The 27,485-nt window shown below is 39.8% G+C and overlaps 2 protein-coding genes across 4 annotated transcripts; one reads left to right on the top strand and one right to left on the bottom strand.

The window, feature by feature from the left end:
- Nucleotides 1-27: 27 nt before the first annotated feature.
- Nucleotides 28-15,307, top strand: LOC311032191 (sodium- and chloride-dependent GABA transporter 2-like). The gene is made up of 15 exons (XM_084038829.1): nt 28-192; nt 4,198-4,388; nt 5,163-5,297; nt 6,060-6,200; nt 7,195-7,282; nt 7,354-7,486; nt 7,835-7,969; nt 10,136-10,239; nt 10,632-10,756; nt 10,863-10,975; nt 11,477-11,614; nt 11,714-11,816; nt 11,902-12,002; nt 12,627-12,797; nt 12,893-15,307. The coding sequence occupies exons 2-15, from the start codon at nt 4,202-4,204 to the stop codon at nt 12,995-12,997; spliced, it is 1,779 nt and encodes a 592-aa protein (XP_083894955.1). The 5' UTR covers nt 28-192; nt 4,198-4,201; the 3' UTR covers nt 12,998-15,307.
- A 198-nt stretch (nt 15,308-15,505) lies between these two features.
- On the bottom strand, nt 15,506-27,440 carry fkbp5 (FKBP prolyl isomerase 5). Of its 3 annotated transcripts, none has more exons than XM_084038857.1 (11): nt 27,156-27,440; nt 22,707-22,839; nt 22,406-22,550; nt 21,906-22,048; nt 21,094-21,208; nt 20,848-21,004; nt 19,530-19,620; nt 19,286-19,369; nt 19,010-19,195; nt 18,673-18,912; nt 15,506-17,422 (listed from the first exon to the last, which is right to left on the bottom strand). In XM_084038857.1, the coding sequence occupies exons 2-11, from the start codon at nt 22,809-22,811 to the stop codon at nt 17,321-17,323; spliced, it is 1,368 nt and encodes a 455-aa protein (XP_083894983.1). In that variant the 5' UTR covers nt 22,812-22,839; nt 27,156-27,440; the 3' UTR covers nt 15,506-17,320. The 3 variants fall into 3 exon arrangements, with proteins under 3 accessions (XP_083894983.1, XP_083894984.1, XP_083894985.1); XM_084038858.1 differs by having other exon boundaries at nt 22,707-22,813; XM_084038859.1 differs by lacking the exon at nt 27,156-27,440 and having other exon boundaries at nt 22,406-22,590; nt 22,707-22,823.
- Nucleotides 27,441-27,485: the final 45 nt, after the last annotated feature.

The raw sequence follows: 27,485 nt of genomic DNA, 5'->3' as shown, positions 1-27,485 counted from the left end.
GTCCCTCTTGCTCTCTCTCTCCCTCATTGTCATACAAACACACACTCTCTCAAACCTCTACTCATGGGCTCACTCATGGTCAGAGCTGGGAAGGGCAGACTTGTATTCTCCTCCAAAGGCACTACATGAATCCCACCTGGGGTTAAATGGAAGCATAACCACCTACTGCAGACGTGAAGCGACTTTTATCAGGTACTCTTTACCAAGCCTTTTGCACAAAGGTCACAAACAGCTTATTTCTGTCTTTTTCTATTTGTCCTTTGTATAAATTGCTACTGTACACTCATTTGGATGAAGTTCTTGAATAGGAATCAAACGGTATCCTTGCGGCTCAGAGACAGCTGGGCTTTTGTGGCTGCACTTGTACTTGGCGCCTGTAGCTAAATTATGTAGGCCAAAGGTTACGGTCTGTGCTGCAGAGAGAGAGAGAGCAGCTATTTCCCTCATTTAGTGTGTTTAGCGTCAGGCTGCTTTGTGATCATTGCTGCTGAAAGCTCACTGTGTTTTAAAATAATATGCTCCGAACAGATTGCATAATGACAAACTTCTTTAAAAGTTGTGTCAAAATGAAAGTGATATTGAATTTCTTACTGGAATCGTTTGCAAAAAAAAATAGAAGGTGCATTCATAAATAAAGTGTTTATTTATGTATGTAAAGTCTCTAAAGCAAAGCAGACATTGAGATTCAGAAACAGCAGAATTACAGCATGGAGTGTCTGGTCTGGGATGGTGAAATAATAAAAACAGAAAATAATTTATCACTGAGCACACGCCTCCCTGTTGGCAGTGGACTTGGATTAAAAGGGAACTCACTCAGCAGAAGTGACCAACGATTATTCCTTCCACTGCCAAGGTTTGAGCAAAATATATCTGTGATATTTTGTCTACCAGAACCCCCCACACCATTACTCCTCCTCCTCATGCAGCCTGTTGCTTGCTGATAATGCATTTTAACTGATAGCCTTTCACCAGGCTCCTGAAGGTTTATTGATGAACATAGGTAAGTCAGTTCAGATAGAAACGATTCCTCTGCTTAGTGATCATCAGCAGAACACTACTTTTTAGCCACGTTTAGGGGACCACGTTGTTGCAGACGGAAATATCTCAAACACTGTGATTGCCATGAAATGCTGCATAGAAATGCGTCTCCCTCCTCGTAGATGAATCCTGCTTTTCTGTGATTCTTCAGTTCAACATTTGAATTTTCCAACGCTTATGACTAGGAAACCCTGCTGTACTTCATGTTTAATGTCGGGCAAATGTTAACACGATAAAACTACCACTAGTTAGTTAGTATTTAGCTCAAAGCACCACTGTGCCAATGAACAGCCTCATAGAGCCACTAATGTCTGCACATTCTTGCCGTGTCCCAAATCCATCTTAAATACTCATTCTAAGCAGGTTCGACTAGAGTGTTCATTGTTGCTTATTCAGTGGGTTCCGGCCCAGCAGCGCTCACTGAACATTAAGACAACTCTACAAAATGTTGTTTGCAAAGTAGCCTCGGCTTCAGTACAGCAAGATGATAGATGGCTCGAGGAGATGTCAACTGTCAACTTCCGAGGACAGCTCTTTCTAAGGGGCCGGTATTTATGGAATGGACCACCGGAGGAAAATAGGGAGAGGTTAGGTCTTAAAATTCTTTGTTGAGGGGGTCACCCAATTGCAGGGCGGATTCAAACCCTGGACCGCTGCAGGGAGCCTCTGCACATGGGGCGGTAACTCTACCACTGAGCTGTCAGCGCAGTTAAGACGTTCATTTTATCAATCAGATCAAGTAGTGCTCTCATGATATACAGTCGGTGAGTTTTTTCGACTGGAGCAGATGTGCAGATGTTCGTCACAGGAGGGGGGGGCATGTCAATTGCAGGGTCATGTTAAAATAACTTACCGTATATAGCATAAAGTGATCAGAGGTCTGAAAATCCTTTAAAATATATAACGAAAAGTCCCTAAAGCAACTTGTTGTGATGCTGGAAAAGATCTAGGATGCAATTATATATTTGCTTAATAGTAAATTAGGGCCCGTTGAGCAAGTAAACAACTTAAATTTATAGATTGCCTTAAGACAAGTACAGTTACAGTTGGTCAAATGACACATTTCGCTGCAATTGATTTATTAATTAGTTAAAGTGCTGTTTGGATTTATCCTTGGACAATGACAGCAACAGCCATCAACAATACAAACAGACAGTTTGTGTAAAACTTGTTCGTGCACAACATGTCTGGTTTAATGAGGATTCTGAATTGTAAGTAAATATATGGAAAAAGTACAAAATAGCGAATAAGGCCCATTGTGAGTGAACACCCTCTTCTTCCAGTTTTGTCTTTAAGGAAAACAATGATACCATTTGAAGGACATACAGAAGATAAACATGATTGTTATGCCACATGCTGTGACTTTTCAACGTTACACCAAGGGTATGAATTTTCTAGGACAAACGAGGCAGTTTAAAGGGACACCACCCTTTGGAGGGGCTGTTGGGTTAAATCCTGCAATCTCTGTATATGTCTTCATGTTGAAGACACACCTGGTATTGAAACGATAGTCCACTCATAAAGTTTATTTATCATTTTATCACTTTTGGTGTCACCTTACCTTTTTTTTAACTGTTTTAAGCTGTTTTTAACTGTTAATTTGTTTTATACGGTGTACATAATCTACTATTATTGTATTTTGCTTCTGCTACTGATGCTTGTTAATTGCACTATCCCTTTTTGCTGCTATAACCCTGTATATTTCCCCACTGTGGGACTAATAAAGGGTTATCTTATCTGATGCGAGGGCTAATTTGTGATTTTTATGTTTATACTATGGCATCACTCTCCCAGAGCAGTTTCTCTGATTTAGTGTCTAATAATTACACGCTTGGGTTCACAAAAGGGGAGTGGCAAAGCATCAGTATTTGTTGCCCTTGTTAACACAACGTGCTGGAACAGGCCTGAGGCACTAACTCGTACGATGTGTCATCCAGCCCCTGAGGTGTTTAGAGCTGTTTTGAACATATACTCTCGACAGCAGGGTGAAAAGCCAGTCATCATAGAGAGGGGCAAGATGTCCAAAAGGACCACTCCTTCAGATAATCGTTCTTTTTTGGTCACAGTAGTCGCTTTGCACTCCTTTTAACACACAAATGCGACAAAGGGTGTTGGAAAGGTTTCAGTAGAAGCAAAATGATTCCTTTAAATTCCCTAAAGAACATATTCCTTCCCCTGCCTCATGCAGCCTGTCTACACCGGGCTGTGAAGGTGGCCAGGCATAATATTTGTGTAATTAGCAACGTTCCCTAAGATAATTGATATGGGAAGGCATATATCTCTCCCAGTTATTTGAATGTACTGCAACCTGCTCAAGTAACTGCTGAAGTTATATCTCTCTTGTGGTTTGGTGACAATAACGCGCCATATCACAACATTTAATTGAGTTACTATTTTGAAATGATAAACATTAGATAAACCAGCCCTGTATAATATATACATCAATTATTTTACTACTTGTGTATACAAACCAGCTGTTATTTATATGTCCAAGAAATTGAGTCAAATTCCTTGTATTGGCCTGCATACTTGGCCAGTGTTACTGTTGGTTCTGGTTGCTGTAAACACTATCTTCTTTCTGTTGTTATTCTAGATCTTCTGGTTCTTAAATGCTGCACATAATTAACACATAATTCAGACCTCTTGACGAACACATTCTCTGCTGATTTTCAGAATTATCTCCCTCGATGATCCCTAAAACATTTTTAAAGTTTGTTTTTTTTAACAGAGATGGAGTAGCAGGCATATTTTCCAGTCTATTTGCTCCACTCCCACAGCAAATCCAAGGCAGCAACACAAAAGCAACATTGATGGAAGAATTCTCCATCATGCCAAGTGGCACTGATCCTGTGTTAACCAAATACAGCAAGACTGCTGGCATTGTGTGCCTTATGGGCATTCATATACAGTGATTAAATCATGTAAATATTCCTGCTGTGGATGGTGATTATTTTGTTGCGTTGTTTGCAACTCAAAGTGACATTTACACCGAGAATGTGCTCTTTACTCAACATTAGAAACTGCAGAATAAAATCGACACAAAACATGAATTATTAGTTTAAAAATCTAGTTTATAACGGATACCATGAGACCATTTTTAATTCGTTCACTCAACGCCACTGAAATTATTTGTTTCTGTTACCCCTTCTCGTGTTACAGTGCGATGGAAAAGCCTTATGCCCCAGAGGTCAAGTACAGGCTGGACACGGGCCCAGCCCATCCTGCACCAAGCACATCGGCTAGAGGACAGTGGTCAAACAAAGTTGAGTTCCTATTGGCTGTTGCGGGACAAATCATAGGCCTTGGAAATGTGTGGAGGTTCCCTTACCTGTGCTACAAAAATGGAGGAGGTAAGTTTCATTACAGTCATAGGAACAACACTGCTCCTTTCGTCAAAAGTACACATACTGAATGTAAAAACAACTCAAACTGTGATAGCACTTGATGGTAACAAGAAGTAAATATTGAGTTAAGATTGAAAGCTGCGAGAGCAAGATCTGTTTGTAATATAATAATATTTGTCTCATTTGAAAACTACTATGTAAATATAACCTCCAAAAATTATAAACCGAGTCTATGTGTAATTACTAACAGCAATTACACATACCGTAGACTATAAATCCTGCACATGCTGCTGTCTATTGTCCACATTCAATCATAGGCTATGTGTAACGCAGTCAACAATTAAAAAGCAGGTCTTTTCAGACAGTGTGCTCTCAATCATTCATAATGCACTATTATGTCATTTCACATTGGGTGTGGTAGAGTTAAATAAATCACACCTGGCTGCAAACACAACTATGAACAGGTTGTTGAACCGTATCCAAGAGAAGAGAGAAGAAGAAACCGCAAGCAATTAAACACCTGTAACAACACAAGTAAATACTTTGATAGTTTAGGATTATCTTTGATATATTAAAAAAAGTTGAACATGAACACTCTTGAACATGCCCTGACTGCTGAACTGATGATAAGCTGACAATATTTATTTTAGATAGATTTATATTAGACGTGCCTTTTGCCAATACTTGAGCTTGCATGCGCATGTGCATCTAAATGTGATTCTTGTGGTTTACCAGAAGTGCTCAACAACCAACTTATGAGGTGTTTTTGTTTTCCCAAAGGTGTGTTCTTCATTCCTTATATCCTCTTCCTTTTTACCTGCGGCATCCCCCTGTTTCTCCTGGAGACGTCTCTTGGCCAGTACACCAAACAGGGAAGTATTACCTGCTGGAGGCAAATTTGTCCACTTTTTGCAGGTAAATGTTTAGAATTACTATCAGACTATCCATGTGAAACCCAATAAGTACTAAATGAATATTGAAACCAAAACATACGTGTGGTCAAATATGCATCGCTGGGCCTTGAAGTATAAAAATGAGGTGTGAGCAATTTTATGCTTCCCAAATAAAAACATATTACAAATTGCAAAATTCCTGCAATTTGTAATGTGAAGGATCCATTTTCTATAGTTGTTGGACAAAAAATTAGCACATGAAGAAATACATAACACATGCTTTCCTGCACATTTTTGTTTTTGCTCAGACTTGCTACAAATCCTGCAGGGACTTGGTTTCACCACCTGTAGAACACAGAGTTCACAAAAGTATATTGCGCAACTTTAAGATATGAGTCAGTACATGTCTGCATATTTACAGGGATTACATTCATGTAAAAAGAACACCTGAAGCGTTGTCTCTGGTGTATGTTAGAGGATTCAAATAGAATGTGTCCAATGATGAGTCAGTACTTTTTTCACTCCTTCATCATAAAGTCAACAGGTGTTTGATGGGTTTTTGATTTAAATGCCTGAAATGCTGTCTGTGGGGGATACACTTGTGAATATTTACAGTATCTCTTAATGCCATTTTAATATGAAACACCCAATAAACTGGCAGGTTTGGTGAACCAGTAACATGCTGGACACTTAACACTCATTGGTTCCAAGATATGTAACAGTGATCATTACATGTTGATTTCTTCAAGCGTTTTTTTTTAACATTTCTTTTTTTTTTGTTCAGGAATGGGTTATGGCAATCTGGTGGTTGTTTTATACTCCAGCATCTATTACATCATCATATTGGCCTGGGCTTTCCTGTATCTCTTCTGCTCTTTCAGCTCCGAACTTCCCTGGGCAAATTGCAGGAACAGCTGGAACACAGGTAGGCACCTGGTATGGGAGTTGACTGAAATAAATGGAAAAAACTAGATTATTGTGAATCTTTAGTGAAATGGTGACACTAGGTTTAGGGAAATCGAGAATCGAATTTAGAGATGAATCAGATCATTGGTCCATTTGAGGATCTGGAGGGCAAAATCCAGCTGCAGCAAACATTTTATGTTGTGAGGTGCCAAGTTTGCTCTGCCAAGTAGCACAACATGCTTAAAAAAACCTCAAGAAGCATCTCTTATGCAAATGTTCTATACATTTAACTGCCAAACTGCCATTTTCAGCAAGTGTGTGTTGGAGGTGTCGAGTTTTCACATCACACCTGTGTGAATTGCTTTCAGGACAATGATTGGCTTCCAAACTGGTTGACAGGCATAGCTCAAACTGAGATTCTATAGTGAATATAAATAACAGACAGCAGCCCTACACTGCACACCTTAGCACTGGCCCTTGCATACCCTGCAGCAGAATACTGTACCCCTGTCTGGTCCAGAACACCCCAAACACACCCAGCTGATCACCACTCCCCTGTCTCCCTGTCCTAACCAACATAACTCCCTCACCCCCACATGTCCGACTTACTCAAAGGATGCTCCAAAAGGTCAAAGATTTCTGGAATCTACCAATCCACCTACTGCTCGTCTCCCATCTAGACGCCCAATACAGGGAAAAAAAGCATTGGGAGTCCAAGAATGTAACAAACAATCATCTGGTTTCAGACTTCACTCAAGATGTCCCTGGCACCAACGTCCCAAGGAGACATTGGTCATTCAGTACCAGTCAGTGGTCATAGCGCCTGCTTAGCAGGTCTCCATTGGCGGGACAAGGAGGCAACTGCCTGGCTCAAAGACTTTGCTAAACAATTAAGAGGCTAGGGTAAATGGAAAAGTCCCCAGTTCCATTTCTGAGTAAAATTTGTACATCAGATAAAAAAAAAAGGCATTGACAATTTGATAATGCATGTATTCTGTTTGCCTTTGCAACAGAGACCTGTGTGGAGTTTGATCAAAGAGATGATTATTTCAACTCGACGTTCATTCAGAATGCAACATCACCAGTGAGAGAGTTTTGGGAGTAAGTATGAAAACCCAAATCCCAAATCTAAAGTGACATGAATGAATTGTAACTGAAAATGTGACTTTCAGGAGGAGGGTTTTGAATGTCACGGGAAATGTCCATGAGTTAGGCGGAATACGATGGGAGCTGGCTCTGTGTCTTCTGTTGTCCTGGATCGTCTGCTACTTCTGTGTCTGGAAAGGTGTAAAGTCCACTGGGAAGGTAGGACTTCAGCGTTTTTATATGTTGTAAGGAAGCAAGCTGCTTTGTATTTGTTTAACTCTAGTCTTCATATCATATCATCGGTGCATTAAGGGTTTGAGTGAAATATCTCAAAAACTATTAAAAGGGTTACTGTAAATCTGGTGCACACTTTCATATCTACCCCCAGCCTGGTCCTGTTGTTGAGCTTGTGTGTGTGTGTGTGTGTGTGTGTGTGTGTGTGTGTGTGTGTGTGTGTGTGTGTGTGTGTGTGTGTGTGTGTGTGCGGTGACCAAACAACATCCATTCTGACAACACAGCTATTGAAGTCCATAATTGTGCCACAAACGAGCCCTCACTCTTCCACAGGTAGTTTACGTTACTGCCACGTTTCCATATGTGATGCTGGCAGTGTTGCTTGTCCGTGGAGTCACATTGCCGGGGGCCATAGATGGGATCAAGTTCTACCTCTACCCAGATCCATCCCGCCTTGCAGATCCACAGGTAAGAGAACTCTTCACACTTCACTGTTTGAATGATATATGCCCCCCTTGTGGCATTCCTCCCTTCCTACTGTCTTATGGTACAGACGAGTTGCTGCTTGCTCACACCTCTGCTCACATTTCTCTGCTAATATTCAGGTTTTTCTTCTGTGAGAAACGTTGAGCGATGGCTCCTGGATACTTATAAATCACTGTTGCTGTAAGTCGTGTAAGAGGCTACTGCCATATCTCAACATTTTTAAGACCTCATCAGCACTACATGAGTGTCTATGACTGGAAACGTAGCGCTTAGAAAAAGCAAATTTGCAGCGAGACGCTCCTATTCTCAGACACAAACTTTTACTGAAGCTTACAGTGCTGAGAATTCACCAAGTGAACTTTGAACTGAATGGACTATGTGGGATCGACACCGCTTTACCATCGATCCAAACCAGTGGGCAAGTGCACATGACATGCTAACACATGGCTAATTAGTAACAGCAAGATTACTAGGGGGCTGCATGGTGGTGTAGTGGGTAGCACTCTCGCCTCACAGCAAGAGGGTCCTGGGTTCGATTCCCGGGTCAGCCTGGGTTCCTTCTGTGTGGAGTTTGCATGTTCTCCCCATGTAAGCGTGGGTTCTCTCCGGGTTCTCCGGCTTCCTCCCACAGTCCAAAGACATGCAGGATGGGGATAGGTTAATTGATTACTCTAAATTGCCCGTAGGTGTGAATGTGAGCGTGAATGGTTGTTTGTCTCTACATGTCGGCCCTGTGATAGACTGGCGTCCTGTCCAGGGTGTACCCTGCCTTCGCCCAATGACAGCTGGGATTGGCTCAAGCCCCCCCGCGACCCTGAATACAGGATAAGCGGTAGACAATGGATGGATGGATGGATGGAAGATTACTAGGAAATACATAGGAGCCCTCACTGGAACTCTCTTTGTGAAAAGCCTAAGAATATTAAATCATACTAAATCATTTCCCTGGAATCTGGGAGGACGAGTAACAGGCAGAGCTCAGTGCCCTGAATTATTTTGATGCGACCGGCTTGCACAGCGCATCTTCAGACACAGCTGTGAGGGGAAGAACTAGCAACGAAGCTCTGCCGGAACCAAGTCCACAACCAGACAAACGAGTAGTTGAGAGACTCAGCAGATTGTTGGCACTGAACACATGGCTTTCAACTGCATGTACATTCTGGGACCACAGACAATTTTTAAGACGGATGAACTTTGTCTGAACAAGTCGGGAATAAAATAGTTTACCTCTAATTTTACATGCAGCACGCATCTGTTCCCTCTGCCAAGGACAAGAGTCAAGAGGAATGAAAATAGGAGGAAGACTTAACCCAGTGTGGCAGAACCCTTCAAGGAGAACTGCCTCATTCCCCACCCGTGGAGAGCTTAGTTGTTCAGGGGTCACATCAGAGCCAAGAGGAGGAGTCTCCACCGCCCTTCACCCCCCCTTCACACCCCTCACCTACACCTATGAGGATCTACCTCCTTCACCCCCCAAACCCATCCAGGTCTCCCTAGCCAACTTTTCTCTCTCTCCGCCCCCTTGCTGATCAGATGAAGGAGCTGGAACCAAACTAACCCTAACCCTCACTCATCATCTTACACCCCTAAATGCTTCTTGGCATCCATCTCTACCAGTTTGGTCACAATCATCACAGCTATGAAAGCTTGTTATTATTTTCTATTGCCTTGGCTCTTAAATTGCTGTTTTTAATTGCATTTAAATGTCCTTTTTATAATGTGTTTCTTTTGCACTTTGTCTCTCGTCTTGATGTTTTATGTAAAGCACCTTGTTGCTGAAATTAACTTTCCTTAACCCACCACCTGTACAACCTGCATGTAGCCACAGGTGGTCCTATCATGCAAACACAGGTTGTGTGGACAAGCATCATTGACATTTTGACATTTTCTAATTTTGTGAGAAATATGTTCGTTGGTTTTCATCATATTGCATTTTATTTCAAAAATTAAAACGTCTGTTACGTTGGTCTACAACTGTATTTGCAGATGATTGCTTACTTATGACACACAAGTTGACAGCAGTGTAAAATATTAGCAAATGTGAACTCGCTCTTTCTGACAAGATTAACTACAGAGTTGCGTAACACAGTGAATGTCTTTCATATGCAATTTATTGTCGATGAAACATGTCCTTTATTTGTCTTGCAGGTGTGGATGGATGCTGGCACACAAATATTTTATTCCTATGCTATTTGTATTGGGTGTCTAACTGCACTTGGCAGTTATAACAAGTATGACAACAACTGTTACAAGTAAGTTTGACATATTACGTGATTCAGACAAAACACATGCCAAAAGAAAAACACACTCCAACGGCCCGTTGCCCAAGTTGCAGCTTCAGTACACCAGTGGTCTGAAAATCACAACAGCTCTGCCAAATACCTAAGATAACTTTTGAGCTGTTTGACAGAACATCTTCAATGCCCATTTTAGGCAAAACATTTGGAGTAGTTTATACAAAGTAAACTATCGTATTGAATTACAGTTTTCTCCAAAAATATTTCTAGTCATTGAGGAGTTGTGCCGTGAATATAAGAAGCCTTCTAGGCAATTTAAGATGTGAAAAATAAAAATGTAAAATATTTTGATATCCAATACAATAAAATAGAGTATAAAATGTCTTTGTGTCCTCTTTTGTTTTTAGGGACTGTGTGTACTTGTGCCTTCTGAACAGTTTGACCAGTTTCGTAGCTGGCTTTGCCATCTTTTCTGCACTTGGATTTATGGCATATGAGCAGAAGACAGACATATCAGTAGTGGCCGAGTCGGGTAAGGATATAGAAAATGTTATAAGTGAGAGAAAAAGTAAATCCTTTGACTCAACAACAGAAAAAAAAATCTATTTTTTCTTTCCACTGTCTCATTCTCACTGGAGGTCCCGGCCTGGCATTCATTGCCTATCCCCGAGCAGTCGCCATGATGCCTTTTCCTCAGGTGTGGGCGGTGTGCTTCTTCGTTATGATCATCCTACTGGGACTGGACAGTGAGGTAAGCCCACTCTTCTTTCACACTTAGCATATTTGTAATCATTGCCAGATCTTTTGCTCACGATGACCTGCTTGAAAGATTCTCTTACATTCTGTAAGCCTGAATTGCATAACTGTCTTTATGAACTTGAGAGCGGTTCGGCTTTATGATCTTTGGACCTCAGTTGGAGGTCTGTGGGTGTCTCAGATCAGTCAGATGTGTGTTTGTTTGTCTGTGGCCAACAGATGTGAAAACATTTCATCACTATCATTGATTATTGCACTTATACTAATATGAGAACAAATCTGGCACATGTATCCTATGACTTTTTTGTGTGTTTTGATGCAGATCCGGATGAATAATAAAAAATGAGACTATTAATATTAATTAAAAAATGACTAGATTAATCGATTGTGCAGCCTTGGCAGAGGTATGCACTCTCTGACTACTTACTGAATTATTCCGACATTAGTGTGTGTGCAGCATGTGTAGACGTGTCTCACGGGGAACTCTGTGTTCCAGTTTGTAGGTCTGGAAGCTCTCGTAACAACGATATCCGACACGAACCCTTCCTTCTTCCACGTTGGCCATCGGCGTAAACTTCTTCTACTTGCTATCGCCATTTTTTGCTTCTTCATTGGACTTGTGATGGTTACAGAAGTAAGATCATGCAAAAAATGTCAGGTCACTTCTTTTACAGTAAGCTTTTTTTTTCTTACGATACAAAACGACACCAGCTAACTGATGTCTCACACACAGGGTGGACTGTACATCTTCCAGTTGTTTGACTACTATGCCTGCAGTGGGATGACTCTACTTCTCTTTGCCATATTGCAGTCTGTTTGTATTGGATGGATATACGGTGAGTTAATAATACATTTTAAAAAAGAAAATGCATGGATTCACTGTGATGTTGAACTCACCACAGCGTTTCCATCTACTCACAGGTGCAGACCGGTTCTATCAAAACATAGAGGACATGATTGGATACATGCCTTTACCTTTTATTAAGTATTGTTTGAAATACGTCACTCCAGTAATATGCATGGTGAGTTGCAGAATAGTTCACTTTTTGTTTGTATGTCTTTGCTAATCCAGCCTCGTGGTTTATGACAAGGGAAGTCGTGCACATGATATGATTGGCATTCAAGCGGAAAATTAAAGGGGAAACACGGAGAATAACAATTTACCAAACTAGTGAGCTGGTAATGTGACGTAATGCAGGCAATGCAAAGGTCAAGACAGAGGAGACAGTTGTGACCAACACTTGAAAATCAGGGTGATTTACGCTTCCTTATTTCTCAGAAATTGTTAAAACGGGTACAGGAAGATTTATACTATCACAAGCTAGCTAATATTAGCTCCATGAGTCCACTTTTTCACGTGTCCATCTGACTCATTTTACATGGAAAATCCATTCACATGATTTTGTGCTAAAAACTACCTTTAAGCCTAAACAAACCGGTTTGCCTGCTAACATTAAATACTTGTCTGTTCAAAAAATAACATGTTTTCACTGTTAACAAATAAAGAGAACATAACCAGTTCTGCTGTAAACATCCCCAGACAGAGAAGCTAATCTGCATTTACCCTTGTGTTTTTGGAAAGACAAAAAAAAACTTCCAAAATGTTTTAGTAGTGATTTAATATTTTTCTCTGTGACTATTTTCAGGGAACATTTATTTTCTCCTTGGTTAAATACACTCCCCTGAAGTTCAACAACACAATTGCGTACCCATGGTGGGGTTATGCTCTCGGCTGGTGGTTCACTCTCTCCTCCACCCTCTTAGTTCCTATAGTGATGTTGTACAACCTGAGCATCACACCGGGTACACTGCGACAGGTAATGTTCCTTTGGATAAATGAATCAACATACTTCCAAAAAGCTGTTTTTTATGTTATGTTTTTTTTATTAAAACCTATATTCTTCTTCGTTAGAGGATCTCCATTTTGTGCACTCCAGCTGAAGACCTGTCTTCAGAGAAGAAAGGACTTGAACTGATGAACTTGAACACAACTCCTGACAGCATGGTGTCCAAGTGACAGCGAGTCCTCCAGTAGTGTGTCCCCTCTTCATACAAAGCTACTTCTAATTGGTACAGTTCAACCAAAAACAAATTTTAGTTTGGTTTTAAAGGACTTTAAAATGATCTAATAACTAAAAAAAACATGATATTTTGTGCAGCAGATTGTTTTCTGCTCTCCTGATCTGACCTTTGTGTGGATCCCGACGTCGGGAAAATGGTCAATAAAAATGGTAAATGGCCTCATTTATATAGCACCTTTATCCAAAGTGCTTTACAGTAAGGAGTGACATTCACCTATTCACTCACACATTCACACACCGACGGCGGAGTCAACCAAGCAGGGCGACAGCCAGCTCGTCAGGAGCAATTAGGGTGAGGTGTCTTGCTCAGAGACGCCAGACACACAGCTAGGAGGAGCCGGGGATCAAACCGGATATCTTGTGATTACCAGTCAACCCGCTCTACCTCCTGAGCTAATGCCCCCATGCATGAAAGAAATACTTCAAAGTTATTATCACTTCACTCCATTTAGTGCTTCAGAGTCTGGATGCTGACTCGACAGAAATATTTTCATAAATACAACTAATTACTTTCATTTTTAGTTGATCTATTGATTTTTGCTCAATTAAATTCTTTTAGGTCAGATAATTGTAACAAATGCACAACACAATTGCACAGAACCTTCACCAGAAGTGCTAAAAACATTACATTTACAGTGATAAGCCATAAAAATAGCAAATCTTCACTATCCTCACATTTGTGAGGTAGTATTCTGTTGACCAATTGATCTTAGTGGACATTAGGTCATGAATGAACAACCATTTCCAAACTGAAACTGAACATTTTACTTGCTATGTGTTGTTTTGTTGTCTGTTTTACTTCGTTTTAACCAAATTGCATAATTATTTGGTGAAAAGTAACACTGATAAACACTTGCCAAATAAGCTGTACAGACTTGAGTTACTTGTAGGTCACTGTGAATGACATCAATTACAAATTGCCAATATAACTAAATGAATAAAATAACAAGATGAAAGGCTTAAAGCAATAAGGGTGCAATATAACTCTGGACACTGCCTGCACCTTAGCTATCTGAGCCACAAAGTGTTTCTGACCTGAACAAAGCAAGCTACCATAAAAATGTGTATCCTGCTCACACAGGTAGGAAACAGATCGGCATTTACAAGATTGTGTCTGGTGTTAGATTAACCGAAACAAGGATTGGCTTGTGATAATGAGAGCACCGGATGAACAGAAACACCCAGCAAACCTGGCTGCAACAGGTCGGAATCACAGAAATTATATTTTTAACATTCATGAGGGTTATATTTTGTACTCAACTTTAAGCTTGTTTATTATAGATTTGAAACTAAAGGTGCAGGTTGATTAATGTAGTTTTGTACTGTTTTTGTATCCTATGTCATTGAAATGTGCAGCAGTTGCCCTTTATATAGCAATAAATGCTATGACTTTTCACTTTTAATGATCATATTTCTTTGTCTTTTCTTTTTTAAAGAAATGTGCTCTATCTGTGGCACAAAATGTCACGTTGTGTATTATCTACTGGTCAAAGTAAATATATCATGGTCCTCTTATGAGCTAATGTTTAAAAAATTTAAATGTTTGTGTGATTGAATTTTTCATGTCATGATTTAAATCTTATTAAACTATTCCTTTCTTTAAATAGTATCCATGCACAAGGCCATCTGGTATTCATGTGACTTAGTATTAATTAATATTACTTGAATGATGATGGTAATAATTCATGAATGATTTGTTTTGTGAACTTAGATGCAGGTACTTTTTTGTCAGAATGCATAAACTGTTACAAGGATGTTTTCAAATAATGTTCTTCTCAGCTGCAAAACCCCCATCAGTGCCAAAAGCCAACAATGAATGAATCTCCTAAAATACCAAGTAAAATTGTGTGAATTAAATTAACACAAATAGCAATAATTCAATCAGTTCAATTAGTCACTATATGAAATATTGTACAAGATTTCTACACTTATTTGTTAATCGTATTTGTTCATTTCTCCATTTATCAATTTTTATGACAATACAGCTAGTGAAAAAAAGCAAACTTCAAAGATGTTATTACAGTACACTTTAAAAAATGTGACCTATAACTTGAAGAATGAAATATTTCTTTAAATGCAACTCTTGGATTTATTTAATGCTTTTAAAGTGCAAAAGAATTAAAAAAAATATATAAAGAAGACATGAATAAGGGTACCTTACATCGTTTTTAGTCTGAAAATATTTCTTTTGCATAAATGCCGGTTTAATACATTGATCACATTTTGCATTACAGGATGAAGATTTTTTTTTGGAATACATGTAAACATTTTGTATAACATTACAGTTTCTAATAAAACCAATCTCACATCAGCAGTGCCGCAGTTCAACAGCAGCATCACGCTGCGTTTCATCCTCCTTGTTGGTGTCAACATTTTCCAAATTATTCCTGTAATTTACATTGTCAAGTTATCAAAAATTATGAATGTAGCAGTAAGAGGTCATCTTTTTGTCGTTGACAGAGAGGGATAAATATTCTGTATACTTGAATGCAATTTATAATTGCTAGAAAAAGTACTTCATGCTCATTTCCACTGTACAAAATGGTTGAATGTTTAGAGCCAGCAGTACTTTAAAACATATAGCAATAAGCTGTTTAAAAACCTCGCTAACATACAACAATATATATTAACACACATACACACTGTTGATTTTTTTTTTACACAAAATATTTAAGACAGCTAAGGTTTTCATTGTGAACCAACCAATGTTTATAAAACATCTCAAGATTATTGTCAAGACTTTATCCAGACATCTCATGAAAAGATAACAGTGTTGGTTTGACAGTTACCAAAGTGCATCACTGTCCATGATCTACTAACATTCACACATTTAAAAATGAAAACAAATATGAAATAGATGCAGTGAAATAAAGACACCAGTTCTGGGATTGAGGCAAATTTAACTACACAGATGATGTAGTTGATCACATTACCAGAGTTGAAATTTCATGAAATTTGTGAAAGATTGAAAGGAAACTGTGGTTCTGACTGTTTTAAAGCTTAATTGTGGTTTCTGTGTTGCTCCACTTTCGCTCACAGGGTCAATACTTGTACATCTGCCCTTTCAAATGCAAAGGTGGGAATAGGAGCGATGCTATGAAAAAGTTTGAAAAGTTTTTATCATAATTGTGAGGATGTATGACGGTCATCTTCTGAATGAAGATTTTGCGTGGGTTGAAGATTGTGCCATGCTTGTTTAAGCAATTAGGTGATAGATAAACATAATAAGCGCAACAGCAGAAGAACGTCATCAATCACTAAAATCCACCGAAGCTCGGGAGTGGAAACATATAATTTTATTTATATATTTAAACTTTATTATTTTCTATTTTATTAAAGTTTTTGCAGCTGCCACCTTAAAATGAAATCAGTCCTTAAAGATTATGTCATCTTCTGTCATCACTCCCAAAGATCATCATCGTTTTACTTCAATACCAGACTGGCTTCTCATATAAAACAGTTTTTACTGCATGACGTGTTTAATAGATTAAAAAAAAATTAAAATTACAAATCATGCATTTATACATGAATAAATTATTTTAGTGCATGACCGTGGTCTTATCCATCGTTAAAAAAAAAAAAGCCTCATCTTTGCAGAAACAAGTGGATGAGTTTGTATTTGTTTTTCTGGATAATAGCCTGTCTAAATTATATTATAGGCTTTTAAAATGATTTGGCTTTACAGGTAGCAGCTAAATGTCACAAAATAATTATAATTCAGCTGTTACTAGCGAAATCCAAATGCAGTAAATTGTGAATTTGCAAGAATGCTAGAATTACAGATTTATATTTTGGTCTAATTTAGTATCTGTAGTTTGCAGTTGCCCAAAAAAGGCTTATTAAATACCAAATACAAGCCAGAGGTGTGAAAACCAGCATGTACGGTTTGGAATCGGAAACACACTGTGGAGGCACATGTGAACTCTACACTGTAGCCTAATGACAAATAAAATGGAATTTAAAAAATATACATATTCTTTTCCTTCCAAAATGAAAGGTGGGAGCTATAAATTTAACTTAATTCCGGTGGGAGATTCGTCCTGGCAGTTTGCACAGTCCATTTGACAGGGGAAATGCTATTTGCCTTGAAAAGGTCCCTGCTTACACTCTGCTTCATACGCAGGAATGGTAATGTTGGATTTTGTGATGAAGAGGTTTGGATTAGAGGCTTTTATACGACTTCGTTCCTGCCTCTGCTGCCTGGGCTTGGAAAGCAAATGAACGCATGTCTTACTTTTTCTCCCTTTCAAATGTCACTTTTATGATGAATAGTCCTGACTCCTCCGCCGTCGTTTGCTGCCCATTTCTCCATTCATGCCGCTCCTCACGCTATCATCCCGCCTCCTCTTCGTCTTCCCAACCTGTCGAGGAAAGACGAAGCACACATGACTACAGCAGTATAAATAAAACACTGTTGATCAGGCAGGTGATTAACCTGATGAAAATGATTCAGAAATTCCTACAATCATAGGCTCTATGACTCTATATGCATTTTGTGAGAATGTGCCTCCTTATATTACAACTGAGAAGTAAAATAGATATAAATATGGAAAATGCATTTGTTATATTATTAAGTTGTTGTTAATTAAAATGTATTTTGCTTTCTGTTTTATTCTTGAGATTATTTCTTCTTTTATAACGGAAGAAAGAGAAGAGCATTAATAGGTGCAAAAAGAAACAAATCCATGAATGAACACTAGAGGTCAGTGTAACACTGAAGAAAGCACATTAACACAGCACAGCATTTCACAATCAAAATGTAATTCAAACCTCCAAAAATCAACAAATCTACGATATTATTGTAATAAATTTGAATGAGGGGGTATTGTGATGGACAAGATATTTTACTGGAAATTGTGGATGGTAGTGTTGGAATGAACCTCCACCAACTGTATCATAAAACGCTCACCATTATACCCAACATGGTTTACCATTAGTTAAAAAAAATCCTCCACAGAGAAAGATTACCTAATTTATTGGAATTGTAATTTCCAGAACTGAAATATGAATCACATTTTCCTCATATTTCCTAAAAATTACACACCTCCACGGCCTTACAATTGTGAAGTCTAGTCCCCCAACTTTTCCTTGTTTGAATTCTACTGATCCTAAAATAATGAATACAATGAGTCTTAATCTTGTCCTTTTTGTGGAGCTGATTTTTTTTAATTCATGTTTTTCCTTTATAAAGAATTTTGAAAATGTTTTCCTTGATTTCAAGGAAAAACCTGTAGTAGATTAAACAAATTAATCATTTTGGTAGATCATAAAACTGACAAGATGATCAGTAGCCAAGTGTGTGTGTGTGTGTGTGTGTGTGTGTGTGTGTTTTTGTCATGTGGGGACATACATCTGATAACACACTGACTCGCCTTTTTTTTTAAAGTAAGTCCCCACAACGTAAATTATAACATTTTGACTTGATTTAGGTTTAGGTTAAGGATAGAAAAAGGATCAGGAAGAGGCTTAGGGTTAGGATACATCTCCAGGAAATTAATCTAAGTCAATATAATGTCCCCAAAAGTCATGAAAAGACGACGTGTTTGAGTACAAATTAGGTTACAGGCAGACTGTTGGTCTACGTTCAGCCAAGAACAGAGAGATTACAGACCTTGGCGTCTCGTTCTGCAAACTTCTGGAACATGTTGGCGTAGGTCTTCTTGTCCTGTTCATGATGTTCCTTAATTTTACTCTGGCAGATAGACATCTGAGCGCGAGCTGCTCGATTTGAAGCGTTGACCTGCAGTACTTGCTGAAAGTCTTCCATGGCCAGGGTGAACTCGTTACGGAGGAGACGGGCTTCCCCGCGCCGATACAAAGCCTTCTCGTTGTTCTCGTCGAGCTCAATCGCCTTCAACACACACATTAGGTAATCAGTTAATATACAGAGAGACAATGTGGTGAAATGTTTAAATATTGATACATCTCATCAGGGTCTTGCAGCTCACCTTGTTGCAGTTCTCCACGACGTGTGAGAACTCCTTTACCCGCAGGAAACACAATGCTAAGTTGAGGTATGACGTCAACATAAAAGACTCTATCCTCTTCTGCTGGTCTATCCCGGCACCACACTCCATCTCTAGCCAGGAGATGATGCGCTGGTACTGGATGACTGCCGAATGGTACCGCCCTGCCTAATATAGGAAGATAACATCATTTTGAACATCTCAACAATAGAAATAAGGAATTTGTTGAGAGAGAAAGATCGGCATTGGGACTCTTACCTTAAAATAGTTATTCCCTTTATGCTTAACTCCAGAAGCCAAATCCAACTTTTCGGGCAAGTCCATTTCCCAGAATTCTTTCGCCTTGTGGGAACACATTTAATGTAACAGAAAGTGAGTTGTTTTATGGTAAACTAAAATGATTTACATAACTATGTCGGACTTTGTGTTAAAATAGAAACAAACCACAAACACACTAATGTATTCACTGTATCGAGTCCAATAAAGCAGAAACAGGACTCACCCTTTGAAAGCTGTTGAGGGTAACTTCGTATATGACGTCTTTGTCTGGTCCAATTTTGAACTCTGGTTTACCTTCGCTTCCAAAGGCATACCTGTGAAAAGAAAAGGAAAAAACAGAGCATGAGTCTGTTGATAATAAAAAAAAAAAAACTGTTAAACCTTTATTTTGAAACACCCCACACCTACAAACCAAACAGCCAAACCGAGTACAAGATATATCAACTGTCAACAGTCAAGCCATTTGACATTTAAACCATAGTGTGAGATATCAAACCTGTATGTATTACATGCTAATGGGGAAAGTACCCCACATGTAACATTCTTATGATATTCCAGACACTTAAAAAGTTAAATTGTGAAACAACCATCCACACACACAAGGCTGACCCGGTTTCGAACCCAAGGCCCTCTTGCTGAGGCAACCCCGTTAGACATGTCACACATGTCGCAAAATACGTGCATCTGGGATTATATGATCCAGTTTCTTGAAAGAGAAGATAAAGGAGGAGCCAATATAAATAGTCGTGTGCTTTGAATTCTTAGTACTTGTAACCAACAACTTGTAACTTTGTCATTCTTTTGCCTCAGGCGATAATAGGTGAGGTTGGTGTGGGCGGGGTTAACATGATGATATTATGTGGTTTGGGCAGTAAGACGCGTTCTATTGACTTGTATTTACTCCGAATGTCTGTATGATGTGAATTTCCTGACATGAATTAACTTCCCATTCAGATGTTGAAGACAACACATGTCACTCTTCAACACTGATGGATTTTAAGATTTTTAGAACTGACGGCATTAAAAAATGAAGAGAATAAAATAATGTAAATGTAGGTTTTGGACCAACGCAGCATATCCATGAATGAATATCAGTAATGTCAGTACCATATCCACACTGGGATTCACATGTTTTCACTCACGCTGTTCTTCATTCACTCTCTAGCTCGCTTGTCCACTGCTAATCTCTCTCTCTCCAACGCTCGTTCAGTATGTTGTGTAATTATTGCAGAATTGTTGATATCCTAGTATAATCGTAGATTTTTCTGGTAATGATATCTGTCTTCAAAACCACATATCAGAGAAGAAAAATGCATTTTAAAATAGTAAAAATGAATATAATCATCATTTGAAGTCCTACATTCAGAGCAATTAAATAAATGGTTCCTGGAGACATAATTACGTTTTGGCTTAACAGGTATAATGAAGGATCCGAGCATGACAATCTAGTAAGGATAATTTCAAACCAACCCCACATTAAGGCCGTCTCACTGTAATTGCACTGAGAGAGCCAACGTTTTCAGGGTTTTTTAGTAACTTACTTTGGTTTTAAGTAAAGTGCACAGCACTCTCCTTTCTGCATCTTGTCCATGGCTCGGTCCACTCCGAGAGGAATGCCTTTATCTTCAGCCTCCCCAACAATGAAGCTGACGTCCCTGCAGTCAAACAGCCGTCCACCACACCTTCCCTCCAAGTGCACTGTGGGTAATACGACACAAACACAATTTAACGCATTGGTTATTTGGCACAATATCAGTAATTATCCACGAAGAAAAGCATGGCCGTACCTTCAACACTTGCTCCGTCGTTGGGATTAGTGTAACCGTCACCTTTAACCTTTATTCTTCTGACGATGCCGGAATCGGCTGTGAGAGTCTCTCCTTCAAACCGGAGCAGCTCCATCTGTTTTGTCGTAGGAATATAAAGCAAATAATAATTTACAGTTCTGCAGAGCTCGGTGTTACAGAAGGTGTGGGAGGGCAAAAACAAATAGAAATACATCACGAAAAACAAGAAGGCGTCGACATATCAAGTCATGGAGATTAAAAAGAATCTAATTAAATAATGACTATTGCAGAGAAAGTACAGGTAGACTGTATAATCGGACATTATATGCGCTCCATACCAAGACAAGTCAAGATAAAGACATCCCTCTCAGTTCCATAAACCCATAACATCCAGCGATCACATATGGAGTTAAACCTGATTATAAAATGCATGGTGACATCTGACACTGTCAGATTAGATTGGGACTGTCAAAAGAAAATGTATGAGGCAAAGAACATTTATTTTTATGACATGTACCCATGGGGTGAAACGTGGAAAGCAGATTGGCTAAATCTTTTTAGATTTTTCCCAGAACTGAATTATAATTGTTATTGATTATTTGATATTCAAACAGTGAACGCCCCCCAAGCTCCAAACTAGTCTGTCCGTTTGACTGAAAGGGATTAAAATAGACAAACCAGTTCATTTAATGAGCAGGGACCTCCGTCTGCAGGAGGCTGAGACATGCTCCTAAATCATCGGGGTCCCTCAGTGTTGGGTGATGCAGAATGAATGTGTGCCACAAACAGCAGCGCTGGCGTGACAAACCTACCTCAAACACTACTAAAGAGTTGGGTGGAATTTTGTCGGGATTCCCAGCAGCTCCATAAGCGTACGCTGGCTTACACAGTAGCATGCACACCTCGCCCCTCTGCATGGACAACACACCGATATCCCAGGCCTTGAGGACTTGTCCTGTTGGTGGATGAAGCAAATATTAAAAAAAAAAACTCAATCACAATCATAACAATGTATAGGAATAATTTGCCATTTGGGCAAATGCACTTGATTTCAATGCGAAGACTGATACTAATATGAAGCTACAGCCAGGAGATGGTTAGCGTAAGAGCCTGACACATAACTAACCATGACTTCCTCTTTATTCTGTATGGATAAAACAAACCGTGCTGGAGAGAGGTGCTACTAAGTAACAGGAAGTTTCAATCATCTTTCAGCAAGTAAGCATATTATCCAAAATATCAAACCACTCCTTTCAGTCGGAGACAACACTAAGGCGCCGTCAGGTGTGACAGTAATAGTAGCGTCGCCTACCTTTACCCACGTTGAAGCAAAAAGCTTCTTTGCGCTCTCGACTGCAGTCAAACTTCTTGCCGGTGAGCAGCTTCCCAGTGTAGTGGACGGTCACTCTGTCCCCGATCATCGGCCTCTCCCCATCGAGCCCCTGGCGCTTCACAACCTGCAGACAGAGAGATGAGCCTCCAGTTCAACTGAGAAACCTTTTTAAACAGAGGACAAAGACGAGATAAGCATGGCCGTGCCATATGGCGGGAACAACGAGTCCTTGTGCTTGTACTTACGCCTACAATTAAACATGAAAATTTGAAGCAAATACCTTGACAACGCCTTGGTCTTTAGCCGCCGTGACATCGATGCCCTTTGCAGCAAACACGGCTGTGGCCGGCTGGCCATCCATAGTCAGATCGTGATCAGTGGTCATTTCTGCACGTGGGCATCACACGGTAACACTGTAAACATTATGAACACACAAGCCTACGTATGAGCAGTCCGAGTGCCAGATATAACCTCGCAGCTCATGTCTTTACTTAGGGGCCGACATGCAACGAGGGAAATGGCACATGAAGTCGATCTAAAGAGGAGCCAGACTGGAAAATCACAAAATATCTCAATGCAATATCTCCATAATCCACCCGGTGTATATGACTTACTCCTCTGCATTATATAACTCACAGCTATTTAAGGACACGTGTTCTAAATCTAAGTACTGGACTGGAGATATATTTACAGTTTTATCACAAAAGCCACAGTCACATTGATCCCAGCTGTACTGTGCACTGCAGTTGTGACATCACTTAACTGTACCGCACCTTGTCCGATCCCCACGGATGAAGTAATTATAGAAATATAATATTAAAAGGCAGCAGCGTGTTGGCTACTTCAGTCATCTAATCTCGGAGCTGCACTCGCCAAAGTACAGTATGTTCAAGACATCCATGTATTTTATGGACACCAAAATTGGATCTGCAGCACGGCAGAACCACAATGTGAGAGTTTCACTGTTCATATTTTTTAATGAGTATTCCAGCATTTAGTCTTTGTCCTGGAAGCCTCAGGAATAATGTAGACTTGACTACGATCACACTGATAAACGCTCTGCATCACAAATACAGCCATGTCATCTTTGTTGTGATAAGGCACGTTACAATCTTGGATTTGAAAATCACCACTCTTCCATGATGTCTGGTTTTGGTGATATCGTTATATGCCTCTTCTGGGTCTTTCAGGCTGTGTGACTGTTAAGTAATTTTTTTTGTTTGTTTGTTTTTACTTTTACCTGCATGACGATTAGATCCACTTGACAACTGATCCCTTCTTCAGATTTTTATAGCACCAATTATCCTCCCAAATACTGGACGGTATATTGTCACCTAATTGATTTTAAAGCATTCTGTCAAAAACAAGTGTTTGTTTTTTTTTATTTTCTCTTCAAAAGAACGCCAAAACAAACAAACAAACACTGTTGTAGAGATAATTGGATCAGACATTTGATGCCAGCTTTTGGTACTTGGCAGTTTCGGTACATATGAATGAAATGATTATGTTTCAATATAGTGTCAACATGACACTTGAGGTTTCAGTAGCGATATCAAAAAGAAAACGACTTGGTGCCTTACTTTAAGAAATGTAAAACTGATTAGAAGAAAATGTTGAAGTTGGCAAAATATTGATTTAAATTGTGGGCTGTGTGGCCGAAGAATAAGGAAACATGAGTAATATGAGCAGACATTCAGTGTTTGGTGCTATGGAAACATTCTGTTGGTATAAAAAATGTAGAAAAAATGTGATATCCAGCCCTGACCGGACAGAAATAGATAGATGGATTGATGGTTTACTGCTGTCTCACACCTCTACGTGGCAAAAAGACACCAGAGGATTAAAACTTTAATGACCTGCCGGCATTACAGCTGCTAATTGCTTCCTCTCTCGTCACAGGAGTGATTGTTGTCGACACGCGCCGTTACTCCGTAGAAATGGCTGCAGGCGTGTTTCGGTTTGCCCCGGCGAAATAATCTTGACATTGTTTGAGGACAATGAAAAAAGCTACTTAGCTATGTTACACATGTTGTCAAACACTGTGTGGTGATATTATCACGTGCAGCAGCTGAGACATTAGCACTTGCTTGAATGCCATCAGCTCACAGCTGCTCCGGGGGACGGTGCCAGGATGTTACAGACGTTGGGCCGGTACCGGGAAGTAACCATTACAAACGGAACCGGAACGTCTTCGATGAGAAAATGGAAGACAAGCGTTTTCTGACTCTCAAAGACTCCAACGTTCCTTTTAATTGTTTTACTTTGTGCAACATATTGAGCCAAAACTGTCTTTTCATCAGGTGCAGCGGTATGAAGCCAATGTTTCTAAATGTGGTTCAAGTTCAAACAAGTTTTTAAAGGAGCATTCCACGGTGCTGCGAATCTTGGGGAGGCAGAATTCACCATACACCTATTGGATTCAGCACCTGAGCAAAACAAAGAAAAGTGTATATAGTGTATATGTATATATAGCACACAAAAGGAATTTTTACGTGTGCTCTCTGCACTGGAGATCATGTATGTTAGGACAGCTTTAGGAAGTGTGGATATTCTCTATTCTTCTATAACACTATAACAACATTTTTTTCAATTTGTCAATCAGTGAAGTCCTATTCATATTCCCGACGCTTCCTGAGGACAGCACTGAGGGGAGTAGGTTACGCAGGCTGCTGACGGCAGTCTCGTGGCCACTTAACGTTTCCACAGAGATGGTTTAAGATTAAATTGGAACGGCAGCTCACATTCCCGGCACCGGCCTCTAGATTTTTCCATCAGTTGTCCCGTACTCTCAGAACATCCCAGCTGTCGATGACCATGTGCAAATATTAGGACATTCTGCCGTGCTGACGGAGTTCTTAAAGAGTCTGCGATGAAGCAACGGCTTGGTAATGCACTCTCTGTGCTGTATGTTGATGAAGAAAGAGGTTGTAACTACATCATCTAGTATGGGAACAGAATTAGGAACACACAGCCATTGCGAACCCGTGTTGAAACCATATGCATCTGTCTTACCGACATCTGCTCAATTTATTCTGCTTCTTCAGTTGTGTGTCACTCTCAAAGATCAAGTGACGTTTACAGAACTCTTCAACACAAGCGCAGCACAAAATGTCCGTCTCGTCCACGGCAACACCTCGTTCCTGTGTCTTTTTTAAATTTCATTTTAGATGGAACTCATTTTACGTGCATGAGTGTCTCTGTGTGTCTGCATGTGTGTGTGTGTCTGTGTGTGTGTGTGTGTGTCCGAACACAATGTTCCTTCTATTCACAGTTCCCCACTGGCAAAGCCTGATGGTGTTCACCAATCTGAGACCCCCTCACGTACAACCCAGCTTCAATTTTGGAATGAAAATAAACAGATTTAATTATTCAGATTGACCGTTTACATTTACATGAACCCGCCTGGATTTAAATTAAAATCAAGCAAGTGGAGTGATAGTGTGACCATTATTAATGAATTACCATAATTAAAATCCATTCATACGATCAATTTAACATCTTGCTTCACCTGTATAAAAAAAAAAAAAAATGACTTATTAAACACCGAGGAGAGAAAACCAACTGCAAATAGTCCCGACAGATAAAACGGCATGTGCTGTATAGGCGACATGTACCTAAACACAGATACCCTGCAGAGGAATGCAGGATCACGATGAGACCACATCCACAGATGTATCTGTACATTCTGTCTCACATCCGTACTCTGCTGCTGATTCATGTGAACATGTGAGAACGCACTGTGCATGACAGACATCCTGAGGCAGAGCAATTTTCTGGGTGATTTCTTCTTTTACCTGATAAAGACATCACAAGGAGTGCTAGAGACGCTGCTTATATGGAGATTTTTTCTGTTTTTTAACAAGTGTCGTATGCCCTTTTAATGCAAAATGAATTAAATCGTACAAAAGGTAAAAGAACTGGTCGCCCCTTTACTTAAGTATCTTTACATGTAAGTGTATTTGGACAATAAGTTGTTTCTATTCATTAAATATCTCCGTCATGCGGTGTGATTCATCTCTAGCACTTTGCCTCAACCCGTACCCATGCCAGCAGGCCAACTCTGCTGCAATCTCCCCACATCTATCTGGATACATCATGTACGGTAAAACCCCCATACGTCTTTAAGTGAATTACTCACAGGCTGCCATTATGTCCCGCGCTGGAGAACTCGGTGCACAATGATTCAGAAGCAGAAACAGAGCAAACAACAGTTGACGCTGCCGAGTCTCAGAAACAGTGTTACAACCTGTACTTTCTGGAGATACACCTAAGCCTAAAGGGATTTTGGATGTAAACGGCTGTCCTCGTCTGCCTCCATTGGGAACCACAGCCAAGTGCCACATTCTCACACACACACACACACACACACACGTCTATAAACACATGTACACACACACAGGGAGTCTTATCAGCCCTTATTTCCCAGAGCACAGTGGGATACAGTTGTAACCTCAAATGCCCCCCACAAGTGTGGCAAATTTAACAACACCACAGCATCTCATCATCACAAAACCTTAACTGGACACGTTGGTGTCTTTTCTTTGTTTCTGTTATTATGATTATTATTCAATAATGGTTGCATTGGACTGGTTTTACATTGTATAACAAGTGTCCCTTTACCACAGGCGTGAACAGAAAGCATTACAAACGATCATGCATTATTAACCCATTAATTACATCTTTTAGCAGCACAATAGATTATAAGAATATAGTAAAAAAAAGGACTCACATTTCCTTGCGCTCCTTTTTTTTTTTTTTTTTTTTTTTAGTTTCTTTCCCCGAAACAGCCGGCGACCCGCAGAAATGTCGTTCCTTTCCTCCTAAACCGAGCCCGCCCCTCTCATCTCACATCCAGGGGAATAAATGTTCTACCCATGTGGTTATTGTGTCGCGCTGTTGTGGGGTTTGTTTGTTTGTTTGTTTTTTTGGTCCCGCGTTTGCCTTTATCCACTTTCCTCTCTGGTGGCGATGGACGCGTCGGCGAAGTAGCCACATGGATCTCAGACTTCAAAATGACACTGGCGAGGGAGAGAGGCTGAGACATGCAAGAGAGAGAGAG

This window comes from Eutrigla gurnardus, assembly GCF_963514095.1.
Source record: "Eutrigla gurnardus genome assembly, chromosome: 2".
Classification (NCBI taxonomy): domain Eukaryota; kingdom Metazoa; phylum Chordata; class Actinopteri; order Perciformes; family Triglidae; genus Eutrigla; species Eutrigla gurnardus.
Note: the sequence above shows the minus strand (reverse complement) of the source record. Positions and strands in the feature narration are given on the sequence as shown.